This window comes from Ammodytes marinus (genome assembly GCF_949987685.1).
Source record: "Ammodytes marinus genome assembly, chromosome: 1".
NCBI classification, from domain to species: Eukaryota; Metazoa; Chordata; class Actinopteri; order Uranoscopiformes; family Ammodytidae; genus Ammodytes; species Ammodytes marinus.
Genome location: NC_137230.1, coordinates 16,930,705 through 16,954,933, shown reverse-complemented (window position 1 = coordinate 16,954,933; position 24,229 = coordinate 16,930,705). Strand labels below are relative to the sequence as shown.

At 41.3% G+C, this 24,229-nt stretch overlaps 1 protein-coding gene across 2 annotated transcripts in view; it reads right to left on the bottom strand.

The window, feature by feature from the left end:
• Window positions 1-1,479: 1,479 nt before the first annotated feature.
• Window positions 1,480-24,229, bottom strand: part of cgnl1 (cingulin-like 1) — a 35,296-nt gene continuing 12,546 nt past the window's right edge. Inside the window, exons 6-19 of one of the 2 annotated variants that reach the window (XM_080054001.1) lie at window positions 23,097-23,233; window positions 21,767-21,905; window positions 21,015-21,227; window positions 10,941-11,147; window positions 10,565-10,669; window positions 10,327-10,479; window positions 9,720-9,890; window positions 7,253-7,414; window positions 6,564-6,653; window positions 4,250-4,333; window positions 3,894-4,018; window positions 3,491-3,599; window positions 3,187-3,350; window positions 1,480-2,922 (exon numbers count right to left, since the gene is read on the bottom strand). In XM_080054001.1, coding sequence (XP_079910127.1) covers window positions 2,769-2,922; window positions 3,187-3,350; window positions 3,491-3,599; window positions 3,894-4,018; window positions 4,250-4,333; window positions 6,564-6,653; window positions 7,253-7,414; window positions 9,720-9,890; window positions 10,327-10,479; window positions 10,565-10,669; window positions 10,941-11,147; window positions 21,015-21,227; window positions 21,767-21,905; window positions 23,097-23,233 — 2,013 coding nt within the window. In that variant the 3' untranslated portion in view covers window positions 1,480-2,768. The remainder of the gene's footprint in view (window positions 2,923-3,186; window positions 3,351-3,490; window positions 3,600-3,893; window positions 4,019-4,249; window positions 4,334-6,563; window positions 6,654-7,252; window positions 7,415-9,719; window positions 9,891-10,326; window positions 10,480-10,564; window positions 10,670-10,940; window positions 11,148-21,014; window positions 21,228-21,766; window positions 21,906-23,096; window positions 23,234-24,229) is intronic. The other variant, XM_080054002.1, reaches the window with a different exon arrangement.

Genomic DNA, 24,229 nt, shown 5'->3' with positions numbered 1-24,229 from the left:
CACTTCCCTACAGTCACTCTGGCTGAAGTCACTCAAGCACATTAAGGAATCCCAGGAATGATCACCTTGTTAAGCATACACAAGAACCCCCTCCCCCCTCCCCCCTTAAGCTGTCCAGCCTGCAGCCTCTATTAGTTTACTGCTTGGCTTGACACAAGAGAGAGGGGAGATAATACTGTGGCACTCGAAAGGTTGATTTGTTTGTTCCACACAGAATAGCAACAAATGAAGGTCATGCCCTGCTGACAATAGCCCGTCAGCTGCTACGAATAAGAAAAGCCCCATCTATTCACTCCTTGTTCTGCTGTAGTAGGAACCAATGTGAGGAACGTTTTCAGACTGGGACTTTTACACCGGCCGTTTACATGTTTTATTACTTTAAAACATTAAAGCAAAGTAGATTTAATGTGGCGTTATTGGTCAACAGAAACAGAATTCAGTGATCTGGATTAATTAGAAAATACATAAACCTTTGACAACTCCAGCTCTTAATGAGGAATCGATCTTTTTTATTAATAATATACCTCAGAGACTGAAGGAGGTCAAAGCTCTGCATAGAAAGGTGATCAGGCCCAAACTAGTGGTACATACAGTATGCTTCATTTGTCCCAGCAGGGAAAATACTGGCCCGCCGAGCACGAAATGTAAGATAAGGAGCTACTATTGACACAGCAGAGATTTGATCTAAGGGTGTGAGGAGTGAAGACAGCACAGTGATCACTAGACTGTAGAGTCTGATAAAATCATCTCAACCATTGATGGGAAGGACATTTACTCAGGTGCTGTACTTTTTTAATACACTACATTTATCTGATTGCTTGAGTTACTTCGTAGATTCACAATTTGCACTGTTCAAATACTGCAAACATATACAGTGTATACAAAATAAAAATACTCTTACATTCTTCATACAAGTGATACAACCTTTTCAACCTGTTTTAGTGTTTTTGATAGTTTTATGAATTCTCTTGAATCTGACATCTTGAACTAAAAATTTGCTGTCAGAAACAGGTGTCAAATAATCCACCAGCATTTATTTTAGAAAGGAAACACATTTGGATTGTCATATACACAGCTATCAGCGCAATTGATTGGATTGTGCAACATTGAAATGCTGCATACATAAAAAAATAGGTGATACAAATGTAATGCCATGTAATGAAAAACTCTGAAAACAGCTGTTCTGCATAATGATACCTATTGATATTGATTCTTTTATCTATAGTTTGTTGATCATTCTTAATTAAGAAGAATTAAGAATTACACTTTAATTCAAAAATAATTCATCCATCACCAGTGAAAAGCACTTGAATTTACATTTACAACATTTTCATATTCATAAAGACATATTTTTAAATGAGGGGAAAAAAAGTAGATGCATTGTAATTTTGCATTTTATATGTCTTAAAATATGCCTGGAGGGGATATTTAGAAGTTAGATTCAGTTGCCAGATGTTATTCAAAAAGGAACAAGCATGTGAGAGTAACTGAAAATAACTTTATTTTAGTCTCAGCAGGATTTATGAACATACAAAAGTGTACAGAGAGGTAGCGGCAGGAATTTGTCTCAATCCACTCTCCCTGCATAGGGCGTCAGACCACAGCACAGAGCCAACAAAGAGTGCAAATCATCACAGTGTAGCAAAAACATAAATTGTCTGTTTATTGGAAGGCATTGCAAGGCTTAATGTGTATACACAGTGGTACAATAAAAATATACACGTATTAGGTGAAAGAAAGGGATTCAGTATTAACAAAGTCTCGTTCAGGAGAGATATTGCTATTTAAGATAAAGAAAATGTAATCAAATTGTTTCCAGTATGATAACGGTTTTAGAGATTAAATAGTTTTGCTTAATGCTGCAATCGAGTCCAATTTGGAGGGAATAATCATGGAAAAGACTGTAGGAAGTTAATTTACATATTGTCATATGATTATATGATGCAGCGTTTTCCAGTAGATGTGGAAGCAATACTGTTATGTCACAAACATGTGTATGTAACCTGTGTAACAAAACTACAATTAAATGCATGTTTATAACATTTTATTTAATATTTTGTTGTCATCAAACCATATAAAACTGTATAAAAATGGATGTGTCCAAAATCCCTTATTTTCTGTTCCCTAAAACACTCACTGAGCCAGAATTTTGTAAATTCAACCATGAATAAATAAATTTAAAAAAAAACATCCTCGCTGCTTCATATATTCGGATTTGATCTTCATTTATATAAAAAAAAAGGAAAATATATTTTGAGTGAATGGTACAAAAATGCATATTCAGTTACTGTATGTAAGCTTAACATATTTGATAGGCATAGAAATGGGTTAATAATCAATTTGTTCAGGAACGCAGACCTGGTTGTTATACAGTGCATTCAAAAGTTTGTTTTCAAGTTTACCAAAGATAATCACTGACAAGCGTGTGTGAAAGGTTATCCACTCGGGACGGAACTGACACATTTACAAAGGTGTGAAAATGACATGTGGGAATATAAAAAAAAAACGAATTAAAAAGTATATACTGTACATTTGATTAGTACGGGATGGCCTAAAACTTCAAAGCCTTTGTGATTTTCATCCATTCATCTCAGAGCTGCTCAAATAATACTGAGGAGTATTTATGGACATCAAGATTGTACCCAGAATTAGTCTCTGAATATTCACACAGATGCTTGGGTGCAATATCTACACATTTGTTCAAAAAAAGCTGTTGGGTCCAACAGTTCGGCATGTGAAGCAGCTTTAACCTGGAGCTGTGGGCTGCTTTACAGATTGAAGGTGGACAGGATGTTGTCCTGACTGGAGGAGCGCTTGTAGGTTGACGCTGAGCTGAAGTACGTCTCCCCGTCAGTGCTGATGTCATCGTCATCGTCATCATCATCCAGGTTGTTGAGCAGCGGAGCAGAGTTGCTCTTACGCCTGGATGAGACAGAATCATATGGATTTTGATTGATCGATGTAATTGTATTATTGCGTCATGCATAAACAATAGGCCCAGCCCACAACAGCTTACAAGACACCATTATTAAAACAAACAGACCAGAAACCCAAAATAGGTGCTTAAAATTTTTAATACTAAGAAAATAAACCATCCTGACACACTAACTTATAAATATTGATCTGTGTGAGTTACCAATGATGACATATTGTCAAGTGGACAACTGGATATAGTGGTTTGTTTACCTCATCTCGTTTCGCAGAGCTTTGAGCTGGCTCTGGGTCTGCTCGTTGGCCTCCTGCTGCTCGTCCAGGTCTCTCTGAAGCTTCTTCTTGCTGTGCTCCAGCCGGTCGATCTCCTCCTCAGCCTCATCCATCTGCCTCTTCAAGGCCTTTAGACGCAGATTCAACTTCAAGAAGAATCAACACAAACAGGGTTAAAAAGGGTCCAACAAAGACCAACACGTGTTTTGACTCTATGACAGATTGACAGGCTATGTCATTGAGTTTATTGACTGTAAGTCTGAGTGTGATAGTGTGTATAACTCACTTGGTCCTTTTGATCCTGCATTGAGTTATGTTCTTCTTCACTTTGCATCGCCATCTCTTTTACCTTCCTCTCCAGCCTGCGGTTCACCAGCTGCAGGTTGGCTCGCTCCCTGAAACACATGCAGTCTTTTTTTTAAGTCAAATAAAAAGTATCCAAAGTCCCAATGCCAAATGGTCAGGGAGATTTTAGTCAATAGGCTAGTTGTGATAGTTATAAAAGTGCCTCCTTCTCCTGCGCCGACACTGTGGTCTAAATCCATCAGTGTTTTAAGTATAAACTCTAACTTTCATCTGAAACTGAGCAGTCCCAACTCTGGCTGTCATACCGACCAAATGAAGCTCTCTACCTTAACCACAGCACACCTCAGAGTCATCTCTATTCCCAATGGGAGCTTTGGTCTCACCTTTCCTCCACTTCCAGCCTCTCCTCCAGCTCCTGTAGTCGGTCCTCCAGCTGGGCTACCTGGCCCTCTTTGTTGGACTTCTGGGAACCCTCTAGATGAGACACTCTGCTCTTCAGGTCTTTGTTCTAAAGAGGTAATAAAGAGAGAACTAGTGAGGCGCTTCACTGGGCAAATACGCCATAATAATATCAGTGTATTAAAACTACCCATTGGAAAATTGATGTGAGAATGGACACAATCGAAATGAAAATGAAAGGACTTGTGAACGGAATGAGTTGGTGCTTTGTTCCGAGTGTGTAGAGGAGCACTGTATGTGTGTGTAGTTGTTTTTGCTGCAGACAGGAGTGTGTGTGTACCTGTCTCTCCAGAGCCATCTTGTCACACTCCAGGTCCTGTCTGCTAGACCTCTCCTGCAGGAGTTCATTCCTCATCTGCTCCACCTGTCAAACCCAGTCCACACACACTGTCATCATCGCTGCACACACAGTCTGATGACAATTATTATCAGACACCGCCAGAGTCTCGCTCGCGCAACAGAAACCACTGCGGTGCTCAGTGAGTCAAAATGCTAAACAATAGAAGAGTTGTTTGTCTCAAAATGCCTCAGTTAATTGGTGAGTGGGATTTTCTGGTTTGGCTGCATTCCATTTTTTTTTCTCCAAGTGTCAACTGTCAGTGACACTTGGATGATGTACCGTATCTATTTATTTTGAGAAATAATATCAAACCTCATGTTTGGTTTGTTCCACATTTGTTTAAAAAAATAATTGTAAGAATAAAAGATGTTAAGCTTAAGAGGTGCTGCCAGTCAGATTGTGATACCTGCTGTACCCAGTCGTTATGCTAATAAACGCTCCAGCTAAGACAGGATACCAATATGAAAGTGGTAAAGATCCTCTCATCCAACTCTCGGCAAGAAAGTGAATAAATGTGTATCCCAAGTCATGTCAAACTATACCTTTAAAACCAATATGTCATCTTATATCCACTAACTGAACACAAAAGAAACTCGGAGAGACCTGAGTGGGCGAACATGACTGTTGGGTGATAGCTTAGTTCAAAAAGAAAAAGAGGGTGAAAACTAATTGATAGAGCGGTGATGGTTCTTTCTTTGTGAGGGGAGCTTAGAATTGGTGATATTTTATGCCAATTAGTGGGTGACAGTGGGCTGCTCTGATGAACGATGGCCCCTATAACTGGTGCACCCTGCACAGTGCTTGAGGGAGCTGAATCAGCAGACTGGAACATACAGCGAAACTAATCTGCTTTGTGAAAGACGGCAGGAGAGGAGAGGGGAGATTACTCTCATTTAGACAGGACAGGAGCACCTGGTGCCAGGAGAGACGCAGGTGTTCTTCCTGCTGCCTCAACCCCAGCACCCCTCCACCCCATAGCCATACAGTCCCTCCTCTTCTCCCCACAGACATTAGAGCACACACACACACAAGCCAGCAAATACCCACATGCACCACTGTGTGTGCGAGAACTTGCAGACACACACACACACACACACACCACCAGCACTCAACCTATTCCACTCTGACTGCACAAAGCTCAGGGGTTGCCTTGACAACCCACCTCAGCCTAATGCCGAAACCCATGCCACTTTGTCACTATTTTCTCCCTGCCAGGATTTTTTTATTTTAAATTTTTTTTATACAGATAAATAATTTAAGGAGATTTAAATACTCTACTCAACAGACACTAAGCTTCTGTCAAAGTCGCTACGCACATTAATTTCAAATTGTGGTCATAACCTGTAACCATGTAAGCCAAAAGTGTTAGGCCTGTACTTGGAGCTCATAGTTCTACATTTAATATAAAAAGGAATTGAAAGGTTGCCACGAAACGTACAGGTCAGCATTCAATCAGCAGGGTTGCAGTAAAGCAGTGTTATTTAAAAAAAAAAAAAATTCAGAAACAAGATCCTCCCTCTGATTAGTAAGCACTCTTGGACGGACAAACAACAATCCTAAAAGCACATGTACCGTATCGAAATGTTACTTCACAGGGCCTCTGTCAGCAGCTTTAATAGGGGAGGAAGGAAAACTGGAGCATTTGCTTTTGAGGATAAAGAGACTGACTTCAAGCACAAGAACTGGATTTGTTCTCAAGATGAAGTTACTCGCGATTTCCGAATGAACTCCACAACCCAAAAACTTGAGACATTTGGCAGCACGCATATTTTGGCTCGGGGCGGTGCGTTAAGAAGGGTCTTTTGTGGCTGATGCATGAAAATTGGATAGACACTCTTGGACCATGCTGGCATGATAATCTAACAAAGCTATCACCCCTTCCACTTTAAGCAGACCAGAAATAAACTATGGACATGTGGGTATTATATGTGAAGACATACACACGCACCAACGCACTGATATGACCCATTAGCCTGCATTTGAATTACATGTGTTGACTCCCTGAGTTTTTTTTTAATCTGAGACCTGACACTGTTTGGTGTGGATCAGATGTTGGATTCATTCAGAGATTAGTGATATCGGTCATGATGTTAGAGGTGGAAGACAAAGCAACAGGAGATCTGGATATCATTTACAGGTTGAGATGGAACAGAGACACGTCTGTGTGAACTAAAGTGAAAATGGGCAGCGGGTCACTGACACGGGTGAGCACTTATAATGAGAGTGTGTGTGTGTGTGTGTGTGTGTGTTGTACCTGCTCTCTTCCTCGGTCTATCCTGTCCATCAGCTGGTCTCCACTCTGACGTTCCTCATCCAGGTCCAACTCCAGCTGAGCCATCCTGTCCTGCAAAATGGAGAAGTTCATTGAGTATGAGACAACTGGGCTTTACTGATGTGTTCAAGTATCCTGAGATAAATGTAACAACGACTCGAAATGTAATAAACATTTTTTTTCATAAAACCAAAAATGCAGTAACTGGTCGATGATGTAACAAAATGCTGAGCCCAAACACAACAACTTTTCTGCCCATATTGTAACAACAAATAACATTTTGGGAGTTTGTGTACGATTCTGCATTCTACATTGAAGTAATTGGCCATTTAATCCATAAATGATTGACTCACTCTGTAATGTAATGAAATTATTACACCAATAGAAGAAAAGTATTTCATTTCCTGGCCATAATGTAATAACTGACCCAAAATGCAATTAACTGTTACACTATGGGCAAACAGTTATAATGTTTAGGGCTCAGTATTTTGTTACAGTATCAACCAGTATACATACATACATTTCGGGTTTTATTGTTTATTTTTGAACTGCATTTTGGGGTCAGCATTTTTGTTAAATTATCAAGCAGTTGTTACATTTCAGGCTCTTAGAAGCATTTCTGCACTAATACTGCCTCATCATCAGTGGCTTCGCTTGACATCATTCCTTACTTCCATGAGTTTGACTTGTCGAGATTTGTCTTCCTTAGCGTTGCACTTGGTATCAATCTCCTCCTCCAGATCAAGAATCTTTTGCTCCAGCATCTTCTGTCTGAGCACGGCCTCGTCTCTTTCCCTGTCACTCTGTCGCAGGTCTTCCTCCCGATGTGCCAACTAAAACCACAATGACATACAGTACACTACATTAACACCTGCAGAAGAACTGCAAAATCATTGCTTGTCCCTGAACACATTTGATTGCCCTGTATAAACACCTGAACCACATATTCTTATGGGAAATATTATACCACGCATTTTTGATCACTGCAGATCATTGAAAACTGATCCAGAAGCGATGGCAAACATTTACATGTAGTTTCTCATTAGGGGAATGGTTATATGGTTCCCTTGAGTGACTAATAAATCCAGTTCAGCTAGTGTTTCCCCCTGTGTATATTCATTAGCAAGGCCCAACACAGCTGGAAAAATGCCCCCCTGCTGCTTAATGCTTCAACAATGAAAATTCATCATCTGCCCTTATATGTCGCAAAGAACAAATATTTAGCCATTAGTGCAGAATGATTCCATATTTCATCATGTAAATACATTAGTGAGACCTAATTTAAGCCATTGAGCTAAATCTTAGCATACAAAGGCTTGGTAATAGGTGTAATGGGACAATAATGCATCCGCTCAGGCCCTGAAAGGCTATAAGCAAGTGTGGAAATGAATAAATTACTGTATTAACAAATTGAAATCTGGAACCTGCAATGATTAACTGTCGATTTTAGAATGCCTTCCTCGGCCAGGTCTTTCTTGAGGAGAAAGACTAAAAGGATATGGCCTACACTTGTAATTTTAGTGATAGTCTGCCAGGTTTATATGGGTGGAGTCAGGCCACCATTTGAAAGCAGCTGGAAAAGTGGAGTCGCTGGGCCCAATGCAGGGCCATCAGTTTCTCAGGAGGTGGAGGAGGAGGAGGAGGATGTGGATCCTGCCAGCACAGCTCTCACAACAATGATATCACACCGCTGACATCCCCCTCCTTCCTGTACTCCAGCTGGACAAAGATATATCAGCATGGACATGGACAGGCAGAAAGGATGCTGGCCTTGTGCTCATTAGCACACTTCAGTCCATATCACAAAAACATTCAGATCAGTAAATCTGAGTGACAGCATGTTTATGTCAAATAAAGACTGAAAATGTTTAACAATGACTTCAGGTTCCAGTCCCAGAGAAAAAAAGCGAATGTCAATACTCTTCTTTTTTCTTTGCTTGTAAGCTTCATGAGCTAAAAAAAAATCAGGGCGTAGCCTGGCAAAACCTCTGTTGAAAAAAGCACCCCCGGAGTTTTCATTATAAAAAGACACGGTTTTGTTTACAGGGATAGAGTCGGGGTACATTGTGTGTGTACTGACGGCTTAACAAACACGATGGATGCATTTATTTAAAACAAATCTGCATGGTTTACATCAGCCTCTTTCCAGCTGTCTTTTCATCTCCCTTAATTGGCACATTTAATTCCTTATAGGGCACAGAACCTCTAACAAATGTTACTTCCCTGTGAAGTCAGCAGAAGTGTGCATCATGCGCTAGTGGTGCACAAACAATACAGGGACCCATCCATCTAAAAAACATAATTTCGCAGAACCACTAGTGGTGAAAAACTCCACATGGTGTGCGATTTAGATATTTTCTCTTCTTTTAACATGACCATATCCAATGCCAACACATCCCACTTTGTACTCACTAAAACAGAAAGTGTCAGTTTTGTTTGTTGGTTTGTTGAGGTGTGACTATAAATGATCACCTATTTGTGACTCCGTCCCTTTCCCTCCATGAACTGCATTATATCTCACTATGTTCTGGAGCATTTCTTCTCCCACTGAGCAAATAAAGCTGTTTCTGTGTGGTCACCGTTAATTCAAAACTCACTGGCTCCGCCTCATTAAATAAATGTTTGATGGATAAATAAAAAAACACAAGCCGCCATATTTTCCATCATAAATCATTCACATTCAAGTATTTCTACTGCAAACAAAAAGCATTCTTCACATTCCAATGTGCTGACGAGAATACATTACTTCAATCTAAACTATGGAGGGTGATCATAGGCTGTCAAGTCAAAGGATTTTAAAGGAATTTGCCATATTTCCCTTTTAATTTTAATCTTGAGAATAAACGTTAATTGTAATAAAGAACAAAGATTTTTGCTATGGCTCAACTTGCCTCGCCTGCATGACTTTAATTCTATATTTTGAGTTTGAGGGGGCAGCATGGAGCAGGGATATCGAAGTTGTGACATCGCCCTTTGAAAGGGGAGGATGATATTGAGGTGAGGGAGTTGGCACAAAGGCTTTATCATCTGCTGTACTGCATGGGAGCACTCGGCTTGGGCTGAATAACGATGGCCCTGATTTGACCAGTCTCTGTTTCTCTCCATTAAGTTAGACGAGGCTGACGAAGGCCTCCATACCTCTTCTTGCAGGGTTTGGGCAGCTAGCAGGTACTTGTCCAGCTCCTGTCCTCGCTCCTTCAGAAGCTTCTGCAGATCCGACAGCTCCCGCCGGTTCTTCTCTTTGTAAATATCTATCTGCTCCTGCAACTCCAGAGTGGACGACTGGGACGCATCCACTATATCGTTCATCTGCAGGCACAGCCAGATGGAGTGAGACAGGAAGAAACAGGAGGGAAAGATGCATTAGATCCACATATCAAACCAAATCCCTTAAATCTAAATAAAATCTCTTTTAAAACGGAACATTTTCCTCAGGCACTCTTACCATCATGACCGAGTAAATGTAGCTTTTAATATACCCTTTAATCTGCCAAAGAGTGCCTATAGAACATTTTATTTCCTGTGACCAGCCAAATAATGTCATTTGGACTAACTGCAAGATTTTTTTTTTTTAAATCATTGTTTAAGAACTATAAACCATAAAAATAAAAGATAAGAAATTTGATAAAAAAAAAAGATCTGATTTAAGATTAATTAATGGGCGCATTTTACCAAAATTTAACCTGCGGTCTGAGACCAGCTCTACTAATGCTCTGTCTGCTGGGACAAACTCCAGTGCACTCACCTCCTTCTGGAGTTTCTCCACTGTCCGGTCCAACAACCTCCTCTCATCCTCTATGTTGTTCTTCATGCTCTTGAACTGCTCCTTCTGAGTCCTCTCCTCTTGTAACCTCTCCTCCATCTCCTTGTGTTCACTGTTTAATTTGGTCAAGTTCCTCTGTGGAAGGACGTGATATTACAGACGTCAATCTGTGTTGTTGATAGAAATCCACACTTTTTTTTTTACATGCTGCTTATCTCACCTGCACATCCTCTAAACGAACGGTCAACGCCCGATTGGCGCGTGACATCTCCTCTTCTTGTTCCTTAATCTCAGCCAAAGATTCTTCCAGAAGCTTTTTATCTCTCTGTGGAATTGAACACATCAGCCTTTCATATAGTAAAATACTCTGAAGTGGCAGTGTAGGACACCTTATAAATCAGTGAATATCTCCTCAGAATCCAGTGTTAATACAAAGCCCGCGCACACACAGTACTGATCGTGAGGAGGTATTCACTGATTTTGAAAAAAAAAAAAAAAAAAAAAGGGATTGTGACAAGAACACAATCACACAAAACACCTTAAACCAGCCATATAATAAAGCTATAGCATCACTTGAAGTTCTGCAACCCCCTCACCTCCAGTCGACCCACTCTGTCCCCCAGCCGGCTCTCCTGCAGCTTGTCCTCGTCAATGATGCGGTTGAGTTTGGCCACTTCATTCTCCAGCTCCTGTGCCCGCCTGCGCAGCCTCTCCGTCTCTAGGTTGAGCCGCCCTGCTTGGCCCTCCGCTGCACCTTTAGCTGCCTCCACTGCAGCCTTCTCACGGACCACTGCTGCGCTGCTCTGCACAGAGGAGGAGATACACCAGGCCTCAGTACAAAGGGAGCAGGACACTCAACTTGAGCAGTGATGAATGATGGAAACATCTGAGAATTTTTTTTTGTCCATATGTAAAAAAATAAAAAATAAAACCACTAAAATAAAAATATAAAAAAGAATGAAGGAGACTAAATTGGAGGTTTCATTCGCCTTTGTTGGTACAGGCCCACGCAAAGTCAGTAAGACAGACCTGCTTTTCTCCTGTGTCACTAGTTTACATTTTTTTGGCTTAATATTCTGCTGTCAGAAGGCTTTGTAGATGTGTCCTGATACCAGAGTTACACACTGGTTAGTTTGGACCTTTGGCAGATTTAACAGGGGGTCAATTGAATGAGAGAAGAGTGCGCTTTGCCTCTGACATTTCAGGGTGGAGGAGCTGTGCGGACCAAAAGAAACACGAGACAGTCGGAAATGCATGTCTGTGCGCGAGAAGAAGAGAAGCAGAGACAAAGAAACAACTGACAACTACAACACAGCTCAATCCATACAACAGGTTTCAGCTGTGATAGCACCCTTCCAGTGAATGACAGTTGCTGTTCACAGGTGACTTTGTTTGGAAACAAGATTTTTTGGAATGTCAGGAAACTGGTTTGACAATCCTGTTTATCTCGGTACAGTGAGGGAGGCCTGCGGCTGTACACCTACTGACACAGAACTGCAGATGTATTGTTACCGTCTCTTCATGTAACAGAGCTGGTGAAACGGGTGAAAAAGGAAATAAAATAAATGTTCAAGATGTGACAATCTACGTCCCAGGATGAGACACAATTCTGCCCTAAAGAACCTACTATCTGCAGGAGGAAGGGATCATAAAGTGTGGGTTCCTGTTTTAAAAAAAAGATGCCAAAGAAACAAATGATCATAGCTGATATGAACTGCAGCGGGTAAAGGTTTCTAGTGATGTGAGTTATGGCACTGTAGTTAGTGTCACTGGAAGTTTTTAAGGTGATCACTTATTTACAAATGCGAAATTTTAGTTTCTGTATGGAGGATCCACTGTTCATTTCTCCATAACCTTGAGCAGCCTGTGTGACTATAGCTAAAAGGCCCTCGTCAGTCAGCTGGCCTGGTTCGTGGTCTTGCTTGAATAGAGGCACGTCCTGTACTGGAGAGGTGACAGGGGCCTCCCTGCTTCAGTGGTGACAGGCCAGTCAGACCCGTTTCCCCTATCCGCTCAGAGCCGCCCTCATCTCCACCTCACCGAGTCGTTTTGTTTGGTCAAAGGGACGAAGAGCCAGGAGCACTGTACAGAATCAGTCCTGCTAGATCTACCATGATATTGATAACCCTGTTACACATCACCATTGCAAACATTGCAGATGTCATACTGTATAACAGACATTAAACTCCAGTAGATTTTTAGAAACACCTTTTAGTTTAATGCCGCACAATTCACCACAAGTCACCACTATAAGGTTGAATTATTTACTCCAATACTGTTGTATTAACATCAAACTCCATGAAAGTTTCAACTTGGTATACTTTTAGATTTGTTCTGTTTTCTGGACTGATGCCTCTGCAGTTTGGGCCCAGATGGTATGATCTCATGCAGCGTTCTCAAGTTGCTCTGAAAAATTCAGATATGACAGTGTTTGTTGCCAATTGTTTTTCTTTTTACGGCGGACAAATGCTGCTTACTTGCATTCAAATTAAAATGACCTAAATCTGCATCAGTGTGCTAATGTTGTTATGTAATTTTCTAGGAAGGTTTACATTGATATATGTCACACCCATCCATGTGAAAGAATTCTGTAATCCAGTTGTCTTGGTTTATAGAGCAATTGCGGTGAGCGTGGAAGCTCAGGAATGGAAAAAAGGGGGTTGGGTTGGATGTGGGAGTTAAACACAGCTTTCACAACAATAATAAAGCATTGACAGAGGCTGTTAGGATTGTGACAGTGCTCCATTTTAACATACACAAACTAGTTCATCCTTCACACTTCTCCCGCCTGTCCCACTTCCCACACTGGGTCATAAAAACACACAGGCAAAGCCGCCCAGACACAGACACAGAGACCTTGCTGCTGTCGCAGAGAGGAAGGGGAGGGGATGAAGTGACGCCAGCAACTAAAGTGTTAAAACCGCTTGTGGAGAGATCAACTTTTCTTAAATCTCAAGACAAACTCATGATTGAGAACTGGCAATATCACCTAAAAGTCAACTAATTTCCCATGCAAGAGTTACTCCATTTCTTATAAAGGCTTCACTTATTTCATTTGTTTGTTCACTGCTACAAAAGGTTAATCATTCATTAAAAGCACTATTTGAAAATACTAAAGGATCACTGAAAATAATCACTTCATCAGCTGTTAGAAAGTGATTTGTTATTGTTTTTGTTAATTATTTATTACCTATTTAAATACAAATGTAACACTAGAAACACAAGCTTCACATACCTCAGTGTATTAGTACAATATCATGGAAGAATATGTGGTTATATCATACCCCCCCCCCCCTCTCCTCTACCCTAACTCAAAGTTTGACTTGGGTTCTTGTGTGTAGTCAAACTGTTTGACTAAGGTTGCACATTAACTAACATTGTGCAGTCTTTGAAGCGCAGCACGCATGCTGAAAGTTGAGTATGTGCCCCAGGTCGTGTGCTGAAGTGAAATCTTGGCTCTCTCAGTTATTTCCACCAAATCAGCTTCCAGTATAACAAAAAGAAGAAAGAGCTGAGTGTCTAAAGATATACAGCTTGAAGAAACCTGCAACAGCAGGCAGAGTGTCGATCATTCTCCTGAACGTGTTAGTTTAATATTTCTGGAAATGTCTTAAATGTCAAACTCATTTTCAGGTATAAAAGATTCAGTTTGTCCATAAAGACTCATAATACAGTAAATCATTTTTCACACGTCTAATTTATATCACAAACATATAGAACAGTAACCACATCAATCATAAATGCTATAGTGCTACATGTTTCTGATTGCACTTGTGCACTCAGCTGCAGGTACTTCTAACCATGATTCAACACATGACTTCCTTCAACAAGCAGCTGCAAAAACAAACAGGCCCACCACATCAACACTGACAAACTGACCGACCGATGCCAGATATGAAGCTTCAGCAAAAGTTCCACAAGGAAGACAATATATCTCTCGTTTCCTCTCTCTCTCTTATTTTCTCTTTCCTGCTCTTCCTGTTTTTTTACACACACACACACACACACACACACACACACACACACACACACACACACACACACACACACACACACACACACACACACACACACACACACACACACACACACACACACACACACACACACACACACACACACACACACACACACACACACACACACACACACACACACACACACACACACACACACACACACACACACACACACACACACACGTTTCCAGTGGTTTCCTCTTTGCTGTGCTGTCAAATGCTCATCTCACTCGCAAATTTCATAGAATCACTGATATCTGTTCATTTATCTTTCGCAGTACAAACTAATCTATATAATGATTCCTTCTTTTGGATCAAACCATTGCCTCCAACTCACCACCGTCTCTGCCTTCACTTGCAGACAGTACTGCCGATCCATAATAGGAGGCTTTGAGCATTCACCTGCTAGTGCTGCACCACCACAAGCATCTATAGACCCCAAGCACTCATGAGCATTCATTAAGGCTACATTCATGAGCCTACTTGCTATGAAGATGTTACTACCCCATGCTCTTACAACTCCACTTAAACCAAAAACACTAAATTGAGCCTTCTAGCCCTTGTTGAATTGTTCTCAGCAGCACCATGCGTGTTGCAAGTATATGTCTGTGTTTTGCCCAGTTAGCTGCTCACTGTTGTGTTGGTAAGAGATAAAGTCACCCCCTTAATGTGGGTTTGAGTTTTTTTAACAGATGAAGTGATATAGCCTTGATGTGTCAAAGGAAAAAAAGAAATGTCTTTGTTGCCATTGGAGGAGAGGCCACAAATCCAGACATGACTTACTAAAATCGAGTGATCCAAGGTTACTCAGAGTACAGTTTCATTATCTGAACCAAGCCCTCATATCAGGTAAGGAAATAAAAGAAACATTGTTGGCTGACAGTGTAGGAGCCTTGATTTTTTGTTTGCCAGCACCAAGTGTGTGTTACAAATACAGCAGCATTCCTCAATAAAGAAGGTACCCAGACCTGAAGTTAGCTGGAACAGAGGGCAGTCGTGGACTGAAAGGAAGGATTGAGGTAGAAATTAAAACGCCACAGCTGAGAAGCGTTGGCCTCCCTTTGGTCAAAGGAGGACAGTAATCAAATCCTGTCTTGTCCTTAAAGAGATGGAAACAGAAAACCTGCTTTTGAGGGAGTCTCTGTGCAGAGCCAAACTGCAAGCTTGCATGGGTGTAAGGTTACAAGAGGGATTACAGAGCTTCCAGGAACTGTGATCATGCAGATGAGACACTGCTGTTCCCGAGAAAAATTGAGAAATATATATTTTTTTAAAAGACGATTGCTTTACATGAAATATTTTTTTTTGTTACTAGTTACTACTTTTCTAAGTCCTCCTGAATGTGTAAGTTGGACTCTGTGATTTGGCTGTTGATACCACAAACACTATTTGCTGACAACTATCCTCATACAAACAAGCATGGCTATAAGATGTGAAGGTGTTTTGGTGTGCCTTCATCTCAGTGCACCTAGCTTGCAAGATTTTTTAAAAATCAACAAATTCTTTAGAAAACAGTGAACACATTGTCTGTACTGATCAGCAGCAGAGGCGGCTCTCTATGGTCTCTGGGCAGCACAGAAAAACAACTAGAAAAACAAAAACTATTTTTCCACTCCCTGGCCATCAGTACAGTCACTGTTTCCTTCCCACAGGCTGTCAGGACTGTAGTTAATGCAGAAAAATATATAAAAGCAGTCATTTGTTGTCAATTTATTGGGATCAGATTTGATCACATTAGAGTCAGTGATCTCATCTCATGGTTCTGGATCTAAAAAACAAAGATTATCATCTTTAATCTATTTGTATAGACAATACTCAGCAAAGCTTTGTAAAGCCATTTATTATCAAATATGTGAAGCATTACATTAACTACATGGCGTTTGTCAAAATAAAGAAGGTTTGAAGTGAAGCTTAGTGTGATTCATTATGGTGCCAAAACTCCATCAAAGTCTCTGCAGCAAGACAAAGAGGGGAGAAAACTCCTGTTCCAGCTTTCAAGGCCAAAGGCCAAAGAAGACATGGTCGGAATAAACTTGTGAGCGAGAGGAGGAACACCCAAAAATTCCAAAATCCTCATCCCACACAGCAGTTGAACAACTCAAACATGGAGATCTCAGCCCACACTTAGGCAATGAAGTCCAAATTCATGCACTGGACCAGTCTTCTGCCATAGCTACAAATGTAAGATCTAGATGAAATTTAAAATGCAGATATACTCAGACTCACTATTTCATAGTCCTGTGGATGAGAAGAGGGTGGAACATCAAGACAAGGTGCCAAGCGAAAAATGAAATAACTTTGCAAAAAATATACAGCGACTGCATTTAAAAGCACTGCCCGAACGTTAAAATCTCAGGTTTTAAATGTTATTGGTCATCTCTATAGCAAACAGGTATTTAACTCAACTCCTCTGCAAGTGGTTTTGGCAGATTACGCTCCAACCACGTCATTGCTCATGGGCAGCCAGGTAAAAGGAACAAGAAACGCCCCAAATCCAGGCCACTACCTGCTTTCACACAGAACTCACCCTCATATGTCTGCATGGCAACATTTCCTGACTGAACTGCTGGGTCATTTTTTAGTTCCAGTTTTAAAGTCATAAATCTACAAAGTTATCATTCAAGCTATATGAAGACCAAATATTTAAAAAAAAATGCCGATTCCTTTCCGCCTCTTTCAAGATCCAGAAACTATCTCAATCCTTTCTCACTCGCTGCTCTTCCTCTGCTTCTTCCTCTTCTTTCCAGTCGTCTGCTAAATCAGCTCCTAAAGCTACGCTGAGAAATATAGAGCGCTATCATCAAACACACAGACCCGTGCAGGAGTCTTTGCTTTCAAAATAAGAGGGGGGAGAACTCTCCACTGGGGCTATACGTTAAGTTTGATGATCAGACAGTGAGACTTCAGTTCACACACACTGGCAGAGATTACTGGAGTGAGGCTGGAGATACGGGGCCAGAATGACTTAGACAGGGAGGAAAACTAACTGCATTTAGGTGAGTGTGAGATCACTGCATAGTCTGGTGTGGAAACTGTGGAGTTAGGAAATGAAGAAAAAAATACAGCATTTGGGATTGGGGTTACGGATGAGAGTGTGATAACAATGTGGCTGTGTTACACACTGTGGCACGGGCGCTCTGTGATAAGCAGCAGGCTCTGTCTTTACAGGTGGGAAGGGAAGTGTACAGCTGAGACCTATTAAAAGGCCTCTCTGAGGAGATGGAGATGCCACTGCAGCAGCACCCTGAAGAGGCAGGAAGGAAAAGGTCCGAGCCCTTTCCCCACAGCAGGTGGGAGCGGGTTGCACTGTAACAGAGCTGGGCCTGGGTGAGGAAGGAGGTCTGCAGGGTGCACATCATCTACTTTGACCCCGACATTCCTGAAAAACAAGCCCTTCTCTTTCCTCAACCGCACCTCTACTTTCCACATTTTCTGCATACCACCAGCACGTGCACATGACAAGAAACATCAAATCCACTTCCAAAAACGTGCAGACATCTTATGTTATTAACGGAGACTCTCTTCCTGTCACTACACCCCGAAGAAGTCTCAAGCCGACACACGGTGTACTTTTAATGTGTCTTGCCATATGAATTAAAGGCCTTTTTATATTTTTGTAACCTACTTTTGAGTGACTGGACATGGATTATTTATGATTTTTGGGTCATAACTCTTCCTTCTCTCCGTCAACTTTAATCTTTCCATGGTATGAAGGATACCAGAAGCATCCCCCCCCCCCCCACCCCCCCGCACCCCCTGCCATTTTGTTTCTCCTATTTAATCTTATTAAGTTAAATAAGCAAATTCATATGTCTTCAAGAATGTATGACGGAGATATTTCACCCTCCATGAAATTCCACAGATTTCAGCTCATGGAAAACACAATGCCGCTTTCAATTTAAAGATGCAAAACAGGCCCCTCGCTCCTTTCAGGGGGTCAGCCACGCATCCCCTTTTCTTCAGCATACTGACCCACTTATTCAGCACGTCCCCAACCCCCGCTGCTTTTATTGTGTGAAACAAACTCATCATTCATCATCGACTGAGGTTCGCAATTACCCCCACTCTTTCAGGGCCACAGAAAGAAGAGGGGACACGACGCAGCCCAGGAATGGCAGCTCATTAGATTAGTGATGGCTTGCCACTGCAATTAACCAGGATTCAGAGCAATTGAGTGCTCCAGTTTCCAGCATTCTTCTTTGCATGGGCCGCTCTGGTCATTGCAAATGTCAGGGCCGCTCAAAAAAAGAGAGGGGGGGGGCAGCCATAAAGCATATAAAGATTCACAGTTCACATCGGCTCTTCTTTCTCCTGTCTGTCTGACATCCTGGCAGAAGTGTACATAAGATAATGATAAGTTCTTTTTTTCTTATATCTTAGTAGCTCAAACTACATGCTGTGAACATTTTGGACTTAAAAAGGTTTTGGGTTTCATGGTTTCTTTCTATGGATAGTTAGCTCATTTATTTAGGCATTTGTGCTCATCACACAAGGCACACGCAGTATTTATTAATGCATACTTTCAAAAACTCTTATTCTATAGCTGTTACTACAACATGATTCAAATAAATGTGTCTTATATATGCTGATTTATCAGATCTTCTCATCTGTTTCCATATTGCACAAACAGACATAAACAGCACACAAACAGCTCTGGAAAGAATGAAGAGGCCATTCTAATTGTTTCTTAAATTGACATTTCTAAATTAATTGATTGAAAGACAATATTTTTATTTGGATTGTGGAAGAAATGTTGTCAGTAGGCTATAGAGTAAAATAAAAAGCATTTCCAGAGCTGTATAAGTAGGTTAGCCATAGATGGTGGTGCCACTGTATTAATTAATGTATTCATTTTAGTTTATGTTTCTGCATACTAATGGCTAGGCACAGTCTTCCAATCTACAAGTGTCTCACTATAAGTATCACTAAGTTGAGGACAGAACATTAATTCCAGGACATAAACAAAAGGTTCCTCAACTCTTTTATGTGTTAAAGAGTTGACAAACAATGACTTCATCTTTCCAAGTGTTTCCCAAAGCACTGTGGGTAAAACCCTGATGACGTTCTCCCCCAAGGGAGTAGTACCTCTGTTGGACAAAAGGAAATGCTCTCATAGACTTTTGATGCAGAATGCTGCTGTGGACCCCCCAGCAGGCCTGCAGGAAGCCTTGAACAAGGACAACTTCCACTCTTTGAGACAAAAACAGGAAACATGTGAGTCACTGGAAACAATGTGACTTCAGTCCTTTCAGTGAGCTGCCTCCTGCCATGCACTGGTGCTCCTCTCATCTTGGCTCACCTTCCTCTTTTTACTCGACACAACAGTTGGCAAACCCCCTGAAGAGCAGACAGGGTGGATGCTTCACCACTGCTGTTATTCTCCTAATGACGCAGAGTAACACTGATGTTCTACATTGGGATGTGTAGCTTTTCAGACGTTTTACTTTTTGCCAATGTAGTAAAAACCGAAATGTGAGTTATATTAAGGGCCTTTGATTGAGACTTGCTACTAAGCTACAATAGTGACCTTGCCAGTAAAGCACTAACTAAAAGTATCAGTAACAGATAAATGTCTCTCCTAAAGTATCATCAACATTTGTTCTTCCTGTGAATGTTCCTCCCTGAAAGAGAGATAAGAAAACACCTCCACGCATGACCAACCAGAAAGACTTCTCATGAAAAATGATGACGCGCTACATTCAACTGTAACATAGTGTTTTGTTGTCATTATCAGTATGGTGCGTTGACACAGTTCAAGTGTGTGAACTCAAGTTGAGAAGTTCAACTAGTATCAAATAACTGTAATGTTTAAAGTCTTTATCATCAGCGTTTTCTCTGCTATAGCCAGCAAAACCAAATATCCAAATCACCCATTTATGACTAACACAGCAGATGTGCACACACAAAGACATCTGCTTCGCTCCTTATAAGATGTATGTATGTATGTATGTATGTACAGATATAACTGGAATTTAAATAGATTAACATCACATCAGTGTGGGAGGAACTTATTGAAAATATATATTGAAAAGTCAACTGCTAACTTGTTTTTTCAGCAGGTACATAGGCTGAAGCTATAATTCATTATTTACTAGGATTCAAAATGAAGAATAGTATGCTAAGTGCAGGTCTGTGGATTCCTGATGTTGAATGACAACTATTTACATCTCTTGTTTTAATAATATTCAAGATTATTGTTTTACTCAGGACTTTTCTGTGCTCTCTGATCTTTGCCTGGTACAGTAAATTGTAAGTTGGTATTGTGTATTTTACAAGTGCAATGGAGACGGCCAATGAAACAAGCCCTCATTGCCTCCTTTCCCTTCTCTTCCTGCAAATTCTTTCTACATATTATTATTATTATTATTATTATTATTATTATTATTATTATTATTATTATTATACAGTTTTAAAACCAACATGTTTTTGAAAGTGAAACTATTGGAATAACCACTTCAAAGCAGCGCCCCCCCAACTTCTGCTCTGATGGCGAACATATGGCACAAGTTGCAATACAAAACACACATTCATAGACACAGTCCCAGCTGCCCTGATGCTGTGCTTATCTCCACACTCCACTGTGACAGGGTGTGTGGCTGTCAATGGGGGAGGGTGAGAGTGGAGAACAGAGAGAGGAGAGAGGCTGGTTACCTGCTTGGCCTCCTCCACAGACGTCTGCAGTCGGCTTATTTCCTTCTCGTACTGCTCCCTCATCTTGTCCACCTCCTGGTCATGAGCGGCCACCTCCTCCTTCAGAGCTCCTTTCAGAGCAGTCAGCTCCCTCTCTCTCCTCCTCAGCACATCCTCCTGCTCCTCTTTGGCCAAGAGAACGTCCTGCATCTCCGCTTTTAGCTGCATCAGGTCCTGTGGGGAAAATGAGCAGTTAATAACCTTTTTATCACTTAAGTTGTTTTTTTATTTATTATTTTTGAACACTCAACAACAAATGAAAAACTTTGAGCTTTTTCATGTCTTGAAAACTAAATAAAATACGATTTTGATTTAGGAATTTGTCAGAATTTGACCGTTGAGTTGTCTTGTGTCTTTGGTACCACATACCTTTTATTGGTGCATTCATTAAAGTGTTAAAACATCTTGGTATCGGATCATTTTAGTTATACTGTTCCATTATTGTTTTCCTTTGAGACAGTTAGATGTGGAAAAGAATGTCACCATGGTGCTGTAGTATAGAATGTATCAAACCATTCCAGACCAGTTACTATCTATATTGGTTGCAATCATGTTTAAACTTTTACATTCAATGTAAAACTCAAACCAAAGCTACATTTTATAATATGGTTTCAGTTTCAAAGAGGTAGAACAAAAAAAGCTTTCATCTATCACGGTGGTTTAGGTGAGCAGCTGCCTTCAAACACACTGGGACAATGAACCCTGTGCATTACCTCCATAATGATGTCTTTCTCTCCATCGGGGGCCGACTTCTTGGCCGTGTCGAGCTCGTCATGCATCTCTGACAGCTGGTCCTGCAGGTCTCTGATCTCTGTCTGGTATTGCTCCCTCTCCATCTTCACCTGGAATAACCTGACAAACCAGCCAACATGTCACAGCACAGTGCAGCCACTATACATGTTACATATATGCACCAGCACACACACCTGCACCTTTAATTCACACGTACATATGGCAGCACCTGTGCATGGCTCTGGGTGCGAGGCCTAAAGATTAACCTGCAAGATGGTAGGCCAAGAATGTCTACAGTGCTTTTGCATTGGCGACACTGAGGGGGAGGTTGATAAGTGATGTGAGGCACCTCAAACAAATCATGTGGGCTCAAGCAGAACATCCATTCCTAGTGTTAGAATAGACAAGAAGGGTCCGGTAGTTTAAGAGTCAATATATATATTCCAGCCATGCACATTTGCTTCACGTCTCTCTAGCATACGCTAATACTCATTTCCTGTTTGCTCTTTCAGTATCCACTCTCTAATGAAGGACAAATTTGACAAAAATTAGTGTTGAGAAAAAAGAAGAAAAAAAAGTAGAGCTAAGTGATCATTTGTATTTGAAACCAGAAAGGTATGAATACTGGCAACACTTTGGAAATAGAAATAATAGTGGTATGATATGTAAAGGGGAGGTAATGAAGCAGGACAGTAAACGCTGTCAGAATGAATAATAAATCAGTCACCAAACAACAAGGACACATTAATATAAATGATGGGAAAGATAAACCAACCAAACCACAAGACACAATAGATTGTACTGACATGGTAACAGCTTCTGTAACTACCAACAGTCTGAGTGGTTTCATCAACAAACACCCTGCACTGATTTCAGCAAGCATTCAGCAACATTTCAGCAAGACAGTTTATGGAAATGCCGGGTATGAATCACAACATATCTAGCTAACCAATATTATTTATCACTAAATGACAGTAAAAAGGTGTTACAGCAACACGGTTCTTTAGATAAGCCCCTTCTTTATTCCACCTGCCAACAAGGAGTTTCATCAGGAGGGCGTATAATGCAGTAGGTTCAGGCTATGCCTCCCCACAACCTTTTGGACAGGATTCCTCCACAAATCAGTATGGATCAACAACACAGCAATGAGAACATGACCCCTCACCAGCATCCAGCCACATACAAAGGCCAATTGCATGCATTAGCAGATACAACCAAGATGGAGATACAAGTAAATTAAGCTGAACTTTGGTGTTTTGCTCTAAGCCAATCAACTTTAAGCTAGCAGGTGTGCATCGTCTTTGAACTTACTCTTCCACTGTGGTCTGCAGCTCGGCCTCTGCTTTGGTCAGTTTTTCCTTCAGATGCTTGCACTCCTCTGCACACCGCTCCAGCTCCTGCTGCAGCTCCTTCAGACCTGCTGCAGTCCTTTTGTCTGTCTGATTCTTCTGATGTTGAAGCACACAATTATTAGGGGGCCAAGCCCGAGCAGGAGCTGGGACCGCGTTTTGCAGAGCAACGCGGTTCCCAAGCCCTGCGGGGCAGGGAACCCTATTGTTCTTGTAGGGATTATTATTAGGGGGCCAAGCCCGAGTAGGGCTGGGACCGCGTTTTGCAGAGCAACGCGGTTCCCAAGCCCTGCGGGGCAGGGAACCCTATTGTTCTTGTAGGGATTATTATTATTAGGGGGCCAAGCCCGAGTAGGGCTGGGACCGCGTTTTGCAGAGCAACGCGGTTCCCAAGCCCTGCGGGGCAGGGAACCCTATTGATCTTGTTGGGCCTTTTATTCTTCCTATTCCTTACGTAAAAGTGGTGCTGCAGCCCAAACCGTAAAGGGTTGGGACATGCCACTTGCAGGGCTTATCCAGGTCCGTGCCTGGTACGCAGACAAAAAAATTCAGACATGCCGACCACTAGGTGGCGCTACAAAAAGAGAAAAATTTATATAACTCCCACACCGAACCTCCAACAGTCAAAAACTTTATACCCACAGATTCACACAAACCAGACGCATCTTTTGAGATAGGCCACGCCCATTTGCGTATATATAGATTTTTTGCTACGTTGCAAAAACTGAGTCAGTCACCAAAACATACTCCTCCTACAGTTTTCGCCCGAATTGGACGAAACCAAAAGCATTATGCTCTACTGACTCCCACGAGCAAAAGTTGGTCAAATAATTTTTCTACGACCATCGGAAGAACAAATGGTTGCGTTTTAAAGATTACATTTTTCGATTTGGAACATTTCTTCTTCTTTCTATTCTTCTACGCGTAAAACTGGTGCTGCAGCCCAAACCGTAAAGGTTTGGGACATGCCACTTGCATAACTAGATCCAGGTCTGTGCCTGGTACACAGACAAACTAATTCAGACATGCCGGCCACTAGGTGGCGCTACAACAAAAGAAAACGCGTTTGGGACTATAACTTCCACACCGAAGATC